We start from the raw sequence: 10,424 nt of genomic DNA, 5'->3' as shown, positions 1-10,424 counted from the left end.
TTCAGCATTTTCTTATTTCTCTTTCTCTCCCCAAATTAGAAAAAATGTATATAGAAGATGTAGGGTACTGGAATCACTATCCTTTTTTTGGGGGGGGGTCTGGTCATGGGGCCTGAACTCTGGGCCTGGACACTGTCCCTCAGCTCTTCAGCTCAAGGCTAGCACTCTACCACTTGAGCCACAGCGCCACTTCCAGCTTTTTTTCTTTTTGCCTATGTGGTGCTGAGGAATCAAACCCAGGGCCTCAGGCATGCAAGGCAAGCGCTCTACCACTGAGCCACCTTCCCAGCCCCATATGGTACTGGAATCAAATACAGTGAAAGCAAGGGTTACATCATAAGGAAAGAACATACAAAGGGAACAAAAATATCACATAGTACATTATAAGTACATTAAAAACAACAGCAACAAAGATAAAAACCTCTTGTGTCCCTATCTTGGGTACATTTCAGTTAGCATCATCATATATGGCCATATGAACATAGCTTTTGACCTCTTCTGCTTGTCCTTGACATATACTGGTTATTGCAGATAAGGGAAACAATGGGACCTATGTTTCTTTCTTATCACCATGTGACACTGCTAATTTTCAATGGAAAATTTCTTCACATCAAATGTATCAAGGATTCCTATTGATTTTCCAAATTGAATACTTTTCAATTAATTTCTTTTTGTTCCTCTTCACACCTAATGTTTCCTTGGGGCTTGACTAAGGTCTTTGCACATCTATGAATCCTTTATGTAGCATTTAAAAATGTATTTCTATAGTGTATATTTTAACAATACATATAATTATCCCTCACATTCTGTATTTTGTTGATCAATCTGTTAAGAAAATTCTGATGTGCATGTGCGGTTGGGATCTGAAGACAATATAAAAAATGTTTTCAGTTCTACTTCTGACTCAAGTTTCCCATCTTTGAAGTATATTTTTTATAAGAAAAATATATAAAAGATTTTCATTGTCTGTGTTAAAAGTTTTAGTATGTATATCATATACTACTTATTTTTTGTCGGTCGTGGGGCTTGAACTCTGGGCCTGGGCGCTGTCCCTCAGCTCTTCAGCTCAAGGCGAGCACTCTACCACCTGAGCTACAGCATCATATACTAAAATGAAAGTTAAAGTTTGTCACAAAGATTTCAACTTTAAAGAATCTTTGTCCTTGATACTAAATCCTTATGTCAGACTCATGAGATTATTATTACATAATATTCTACCTAATTTAACAAATGCTTAAAATGTCCTTTCTCTTTAAATACATCGCCAACTCCTCCCTTTCTTCGTCCAAGTTGTAAAGTTCATTTTCAACATAATGTCTTGAAGATCTTATTCTTACAATGGGTTAACCTATATCCTTATTTCAGCATTTTGTTATTTCCTTTCCCTTCTCCTAATTAGGAAATTTATATACAAGATTCAGGGCACCAGAATCAAGTAGAGTGACAACAGGGGTTATATCATAGAGAGAAGAACATAAAAAAGAAACAAAAAAAATCACATAGTACATTAAAAATGCCAGCAAAAAAGAAAAATCCTCTAGTGTCTCTATCTTGGGGTTCTTTTCACTTAGCATTATCTTATATGGTTATATGTACATAGCTTTTGATCTTTTCTGCTTGTTTCGTATGATAAAGAAAATATTGGATTTTTTGATTCCATCAATTCTCTTAAATACTTTCCATTCACTATAGTTAATTCAACAAATATTGACAGCATTCTTATAAATGCCTAGTCTTATTCTAATTCATCTCTATTATTTTTCATTTGATAAACATTAAAAATGTTCTTACATTTAATGTTTCCCCTTTCAGGAGACAACTAGAGAGAACATGCAAAAGGAAAATGGAACATTGCTGACAGAGTTTGTTCTCACAGGACTTCCACATCAAGCACAGTGGAAAATCTCCTTGTTCCTGGTGTTCTTGATGATATATCTTATCACCATTGTGGGAAACCTTGGTCTGATTGCTGTCATCTGGAAGGACCCTCATCTTCACATCCCCATGTATTTATTCCTTGGGAATTTAGCCTTTGTAGATGCTTGGTTATCATCCACAGTAACACCAAAGATGCTGGTCAACTTGTTAACAGAGAATAATATGATAACTCTTACTGAATGCAAGATACATTATTTTTTCTTTGTAGCCACTGTAACAACAGAATGTTTTATCTTGGCAACAATGGCTTATGATCGCTATGTGGCCATCTGTAAACCTTTACTTTATCCGGTGATTATGACCAACAGCCTCTGCATCCGGCTAATAGTTGTGTCACTTATAGGAGGATTTCTTCATTCCACATTTCATGAATGTTTTTTATTTAGGCTTACCTTCTGTAATTCTAACATCATACATCACTTTTACTGTGATGTTATACCATTACTAAAGATTTCCTGTACTAATCCTTCTCTTAATTACCTAATTATTTTTATTTTCTCTGGCTCAATACAAGCATTCACCATTGGGACTGTTCTTATCTCTTATACATTTGTGCTCATTACAATCTTAAAAAAGAAGTCTGCCAAAGGCATAAGGAAAGCCTTCTCCACCTGTGGGGCCCACCTTTTATCTGTGTCTTTATACTTTGGTTCTCTTCTCTTTATGTATGTGCTCCCTTCATCTGCACAATCAGATGATCAGGATATGATGGACTCTCTATTTTACACTGTTATAATTCCATTGTTAAATCCCATGATCTACAGTCTGAGAAATAAGCAAGTCATAGATTCAGTGACAAAAACGTTCAAGAGAAATATGTAGAGTTAATACTGAAAAGACTCTGATAACTATAGAAGGAAATAAATAAAAAACATTTTATAAGGTTGCACATTGTTAAATGTAGTTTTTGTAAATGTATTCTTTTTCTTTTAACCAAAACAGTCACAGAAGCATTGAAGTTAAATTTGAGTATTTTGTTCTACTTTTTGAAAATACTTGGAAATTACAATTGTAGTATTTGGGAAAAATATCTATGATGTGTGTGTGTGTGTGTGTGTGTGTGTGTGTGTGTGTGTGAATTTGGCCTAAGTCATAGGGGAGCTCTATGTGGAGTCTTTTGAAGAACAGCCATACTACTGAACAAGTTTACACTCCCACCCACAATGCAGTAGGGTTCCCTTTTGGCCTCATCCCCTCCAGCATCTTTTTGTTTTTAGATTTCTTGATTATAGCTATTCTAACTGGGGTGAGGTAGAATCTCATGTTGTTTTGAGTTGCATTTCTTTTATGGCTAGAGAAGTTGAGCATGTCTTCATGTGTCCTTGGCTATTCTTATTTACTCTTCAGAGAAGTTTCTCTTTAAGTTTTTAGCCCACTTATTTATCCGGCAGTTGTTTCTTTGAGGAGTTGTTGTTGAGGGATTTAATTTTTTAATTTCCAAGTATAATTTAAATATGAAGATCTTCTCCCAATCCATGGTCTTTGTATTGATCTTGCTAGCTATTTCCTTTGCCATGCAGAAGCTCTGCAATTCCATGCCATCCCATTTGTCTAACCTTTCTTTGACTTGTTGTTTCTGTGATCCAGCAATCCCACTTTTGGGCATTTACCCAAATGATCACAAATATAGCTGTACTAAAGCTACTAGCACAACTATGCTTATCTTAGCATTATTTGCCATAGCTAAGATGTGAAACCAACCCAGATGACCCTCAGTAGATCAATGGATCAAGAAAATGTGATACACACACACACACACACACACACACACACACACACACACACACACACACACTGGAATTCTATACCTCCATCAGAAAGATGGTTAGGGCGGACCCATTGCAACAATGAGATGTACAAGAAGTTATGTCGAAAAACTAACTTTACAACTTTGGGGGGTGGAGGGAGGACGAGGCAGACGGGAGGAGAGATGGGAAGGGATGGGGAAACAAAGGAGGAGGCAACAATGCTTGATAAAAATGTACTCATTACCTTTGCTCATGTAATTGTAACCCCTCTGTATGGTATTTTCACAATAAAAAAGAAAAAGAAAGATGTTAGGAAATTGAAAGACTTGGAAAATTTATATTAAGTGAAGTAAGCTAGTCTCAAAGAAACATAGGTTCCATGTTTTCCCTTATCTGCAGTAACTAGTATATGTCTAGAACAAGCCGAAAAGGTCAAAAGTTATGTACATTTGACCATATGAGATTATTTTAAGCAAACTGAACCCCAAGACAGGGACACAAGTAGCTTTTTTCTTTCTTGCTATTGTTTTTAACATACTTATAATGCACTTTGTGATTTTTTTTGTTTCTTTGGTATGTTCCTCCCCAAGGTATAATCCCTGTTTTCACTGTATTTGATTCTGGTGCCCTGCATGTTGTATATATTCTTTTCTAATTTGGGAAGGGGAAGGGAAAAAAACAAAATGTTTAAATAAGGAAACAGGTTCACCCATTGTAACAATGAAATGTGCAAGACACTATGTTGAAAATAAACTTTACAACTTCGGGGGTGGGGGAAGTAATTGGAGAAGTGGAGAAGGAAGAGATGATAGGGGAAAAATAAAGTAAGAGTCAACAATGTTCAATAGGAAATGTACTTATTACCTTACTCATGTAACTGTAATCCCTCTGTACAGTATTTTTATAATAAAAATCTATAAAAAAGAATTTTGGCTAAGGTGGGTCTTTAATTCACAATCATCTTATTTGTTGGTGAAGTTGAACCATGATAACAAACTGTGTTCTTTTTTATGATGCTGGATATTGGCTCAAATGATTAGCTAGAATACAGGGGTAAATGAACAAAACAGGCCTTTATTGGTTTTTAAGGCTTGTAGGAATAGGCTAATGTTAGCAGGTGGATGTTCCTGGTCATAGCTTCTAAAGGAATTTTTCCTATTTTTAAACATCTGGGACTTGAGGAACAAATGATCAGTTTATACCAGGGAATGTTACATTTCTTCTGTTAGGGCCATAATCCTGCACAGACATTCTGGCCTTGTGATATGATTTACTGCTCATCTTGACCTTGAACATTTGAAGAGTTTTTTCTTTCTCTTATTCTGGTTTTTCTCCCTCTCTGCTTTGGTTTACAAAAATTTCAGTATCTGCAGAGCTGCTTGTTCTGGGCACCAGTAGACCTGGTCTGACCCTATTCAGTCCTCCTGGCTCACTCCCATGTTCAGAACTTCCTGTTCTCTAGGCTAGTAATAACTTAAGTCATTAGTAACTAGTATATGTTCTCATGTATTTCCATGCATCATTGGAAAACTCATAAGGAAATCTAGTTAAATCAAGGAAATCAAGAACTTAATTAAATGAGATAGTAAATGAAGGCACTTCACAGTCTTGTAAATTTTATTTCAGTTTGTGAATTTATTAAGGTTTAGAATCATGTAGACCCTCTGATCAGAACACCAGGATGATGTTTAAAGATGATCTAGATCAAAGGAGACTAACAGACCAGGTGATACAATTGATATATTGAATGAAAATTATCATAGACTATTACTCCTAAATCACACAATGAAAGTATTAAAATTATGTATATATATATATATATATGCCTTGGACTGGGTTATCTTCCAATATTGATTTACTTCTTTCTTTAATATAGGAGATAAATTTCTCCAAAATGTGAAATTTACCATTTTCCAAAAAAGTGTTATGAAGTGTGATTGAATGATATCAGTCTTTTTGGAATTTCTTCTATTCACTCAGCAGAAGTCTGACATTACTATGGAGAATATATGATATTAGTCCCAGACTATCCAGAAAAATTTTGTGTGTAAAGTATAATTAGAAGTTCTCCTTTTCTTTCTTTCTTTCTTTTTTTTGTTGCTGGTATCATGGCATGAACCTGGCTGAGGTGGTGTTTCTGAGATTTTTTGCCTAAAATTAGAATTCTAGGGACACAGGTCTATTTCTTGCTTTTTGGTGGTTAAGCAGAAATAAATCACACAGACTTTCCTGCACTGGCTGGCTTTCGATCTTGATCTTTAGCTCTTAGCCTCCTAAATAACTCAGATTACAGGAGTGATGTGCAGGTGCCAAGCTTGAAGTCTTTTTAGGACAAAAACTACTCAGAGTAGTTATTATACAATAAATTAAGTTTAGAATTAGTGAATATTTTGTTATAATTGCTTATGTGTTCATGAGCAATAGTTATATAACTTCTAAAACGTTCATTAGTTAGTCTAATACAGTTTATTGTTACACTCGATGACAATCAGAAGGTAAAGATCTTTGATATAAGCCAGAACATCCATAATCCCCCACATATGATTTTGTAACTTTTTTAACAAAATGAGACATTAATATAATATCTCAACATTTATTTTCAAAAGAATTTTTAGTGAACCTAGGACTTTCTTGGTTCTCAGACTGTAGATAATTGGATTTTTAAAAATTTAATTTTGTTGTAAAAGTGATGTACAGAGGGGTTACAATTACATCAGTAAGGTAATGAGTACATTTCTTGTTAAACATTGTTAGGCCCTATCCTGGATTTTCTCCTACTATCTCTCCCCATGACTTCTCCCGGCAAAGTTGTAAAGTTCATTTCCAACCTAGTGTCTTGTGAGCATTGCTGTTGCATTAGGTTTGCCCTTTGCCCTTGTTTCACCATTTTGTTATTCTCCTTCATTCTCCCAAATCAGATAAATGTATATATAAGTCTCAGGGTTCCAGAATCAAAAACAACTACAGGGGATAAATAAAAGGGGGAAAACAAGAACTTCATACAGTACATTAACAACAACAACATCAACAACAACAAAATCTTTTGTTTCTATATCTTGGAGTTCATTTCCATTAGCATCATGTTATATATGGTCATATATACATGGCTATTGAGTTATTGTAGATCATTGGATTTAAAACAGGAGTTATCCATGTGACACAGAAAGAAATCCTCATCATCTTCATGTAAAGAAGCAGGGTGCACATTCATGAAGAGAAGTGAGCCATACTATTGACCTACAGTAGGAAGATGGTCTCTAGTTGGAGAAGCTTATGTTATTCCTTTTTTCAGACTTGTCAAAACTGTAAAGAGAACAAGTGTGTAAGAGACAAGAATAGGCCCAATGCTAAATACTGTTCTTGAACTGAAAAATAAACATTCTTGGACAATGAATAGCAATGTGAGTACAGAAGTCATTAACAATGGTATAAGATTGTAAATGAAGTAATATGTGTTGTATTTACAGATTAATCTGACAGAATAACTTTCTTGAATTACAACATGTATTAAGACATTGATAAATGATAAAACAATATCTTCATGTATAATCTGTTGAATGTAGTTACTTGGCAACATAATCACTGGATTAGGTATGACTACATAGCAATTATAAGCCAATGTAGGCAAGACACACCATTCTGCAATCACACTGATTGCAAAAGAATAATACTGAAGGGGCTGGGAAGGTGGCTCAGTGGTAGAGTGCTTGCCTTGCATGCTCAAAGCCCGGGGTTCGATTCCTTAGCACCACATAAGCAAAAAGAAAAAGCTGGAAGTGGTGCTGTGGCTCAAGTGGTAGAGTGCTAGCCTTGAGCTGAAGAGCTGAGGGACAGCGCCCAGGCCCAGAGTTCAGGCCCCACAACCGGACCCCAAAAAAAAAAGAATAATACTGAACTATACACTGAGAGAAAGATATCACCTTTTCCTCAATTAAAAATTTGAGTAGTATTTTTGAGGGAGGTCACTGTGATCCACACTTTTAATATATATGCACATAATCAAACCTAGTGAGTCTATACATACTCAGTAGTTAATAGAATATAACAAGTTATGAGCTTCCTGAATATGCAAAAAGATAGGCCTATTCAGATACAAGAAGCCTTTGGAATCCTAAATAGACCAGAACATAGCAGGACATCCCACTATCACATTATAATCCGCACAGGATCAATTCAGACCAAGGAAAGGATCCTTAAAGCTGTCAGGAGAAAAGATCCATCATCTATAAAAGGAAACCCATCAGAATAGCTTCCAATTTCTCAGCAGACACAATTAAGAAGAGCCTGGAATGATGTATGCCATGCCCTAAAAACAAACAACTATCAACCAAGAATACTGTACCCAGCTAAACTCTCCTTCATAATGGAAGGTCAAATAAAAACCTTCCACAGCAAAGAAAAATTGAAACAATATATCTCCACCAAACCAGCCCTACAAAAGATACTTAAAGATGTCCTACATATAGAAAACAAACAAGACAAAAACCAAGAAGCTGCACCCAAAGTGAGAATCCAAGAATCATAGGAAGAACCCAGTTGGCACAGACCCCAAGAAGGTGGATAACATGGCAGGAGCCACCAAACACTTCTCAGTCCTAACTCTCAATATCAATGGACTTAACTCTCCAATTAATCAGCATAGAGATTGTCTAGTTGGATCAAAAAGCAAGACCCTTCTATCTGCTGCCTTCATGAGACACACCTTGCCCACAAAAAAAAGCATATTCTGAAAGTGAAAGGCTGGAATAAAATCTACCAAACAGCCCCCATAAACAGCTGGGAGTTGCAATCCTAATATCAGATAAAATATCTTCATATTAAAATTAGCAAGAAGAGATAAAGAATGTCATTACAAATTAAAAGGGATCTCTCCTTCAAGAGGATATTACAATTCTAAATATCTATTTACCAAACAGTGAAGCACCCAAATTTATCTAAGAAACACTACTTTCCCTCAAATCTCACATAGATCCAAAGACATTAATTATTGGGGACTTTAGCATACTATCCCTGTTGGATATATCAACCCAGTAAAAACTCAACAGAGAAACCTCAGACCTAAACAACTGCATAGATTAACTAGACCTAACAACCATCTACAGGATATTTCACCCAGCAGCATCAGAATACAGCAGCACATGGAGCATTCTCCAAAATAGACCACATTTTATGTCACGAAGCAAATTTGTCCAAATTCAGAAACATGCCTGCATTCTCTCAGACTACAAGGGAATCAAATTAGAACTCAACACCAAAAACCACCAAAGAAAGTCCTGTAACACATAGAGGCTGAACAACACACTGTGGAACCATGGAAGAGATTAGAAAGGAATTCAAATGTCCATGATACTCAACAAGTATGCACACACAAATCACCAGCTACTCTGGGAAACAGGAAAGACAGTACTCAGAGGCAAATTTATAGCCATGAGTTCCTACATCATCAAATTGGAGAGATCTGAAACCAACAACTTAATGAGACACCTGAAGTTCCTTGAGAAAGAGCAGCAAGCTAAACCCCAATCCAATAGATGGAAACAAATAATTAAAATTAAATCAGAATTAAGTGAACTAGAATCTAAAAAAAAGAAGAAAAAAACAGAAAGAATCAACAAAGCCGGGCACGGGTGGCTCACGTCTGTAATCCTAGCAGGCTGAGATCCTCAGGAGGCTGAGATCTGAGGATAGGATCACAGTTCAGAGCCAGCCTGGGCAGGAAAGTCTGTGACACTCTTATCTCCAATTAAAAAAACAAAGCAAAACAAACAAACAACAAAAAAAACACTAGAAAACCAGAAGTGGAGCTGTGGCTCAAGTGGTAGAGTGCGTGCCTTGAGCTGAAGAGGGCAGGGACAGTGCCCAAGCCCAGAGTTCAAGCCCCACGACTCACCAACAAATAAAAAATAAAATAAAATACCTAGGATTTAACTAAAGACATTTAGGACCTCTATGATGAAAGTTTAAAAACCTGAAAAAAGAAATTAAAGCACAACGTAGGAAGTCAAAAAACCTCCCATGCTCCTGGATTGGAGGATTAACATCATGAAAATGGCAATACTTCCAAAGGCTATCTACAAATTCAGTGGGATCCCTATCATTATTCTAACTTCATTCTTCAAGGAAATAGAAGAGGCAACCCAAAAATTCATATGGAAAAATAAAAGAGCACGAACAGCAAAAACAATCCTTAGCAGAAAGAACAGTGCTGGAGGAATATCAATAGCAAATTTCAAACTCTACTACAAAGCCATAGTAGTCAAAACAGCTTGTTACTAGCACAAGAACAGAACTGAGAACCAATGGAATAGAACCAAAGACCCAGAAATGAACCTACAGACCTATAGCCATCTAATCTTCAATGAGGGAGCTAAAAAAGTAGAATGGAAGAAAGACAGCCTCTTTAATAAATGGTGCTGGCAAAATTGCTTAAACATCCATAGAAAACTAAACCTAGATCCTTATATATCACCCTGCACCAGAATCAGTTCCAAATGGATCAGAGATCTCAAAGTTAAAGCAGACACCCTGAAAACATTACAGGAAGGAATAAGAGAAACTCTAAGGTTCCTTGGCACAGGCCAAAATTTTCTTAATGAAGACCCAGAAACACAACAAATCAAAGAAAAGTTGGACAAATGGAATGACATGAAACCGCAGAGCTTCTGCATGGCAAAGGACATAGCAAGCAAGATCGATAGAAAGCCCACAGATTGGGAGAAGATCTTCTCTAGCCATAGT

At 36.1% G+C, this 10,424-nt stretch overlaps 1 protein-coding gene across 1 annotated transcript; it reads left to right on the top strand.

The window, feature by feature from the left end:
* The first annotated feature begins 1,830 nt into the window (after positions 1-1,830).
* LOC105991474 (olfactory receptor 5H14-like) lies at positions 1,831-2,760 on the top strand. The gene has a single exon (XM_013024114.1). The coding sequence runs from the start codon at positions 1,831-1,833 to the stop codon at positions 2,758-2,760; it is 930 nt and encodes a 309-aa protein (XP_012879568.1).
* Positions 2,761-10,424: the final 7,664 nt, after the last annotated feature.

The sequence above is a fragment of the Dipodomys ordii genome, unplaced genomic scaffold (genome assembly GCF_000151885.1).
Source record: "Dipodomys ordii isolate 6190 unplaced genomic scaffold, Dord_2.0 Scaffold73, whole genome shotgun sequence".
In the NCBI taxonomy this organism is placed as follows: domain Eukaryota; kingdom Metazoa; phylum Chordata; class Mammalia; order Rodentia; family Heteromyidae; genus Dipodomys; species Dipodomys ordii.
The sequence above is the reverse complement of the archived record's forward strand: the minus strand, read 5'-3'. Positions and strand labels throughout refer to the sequence as shown.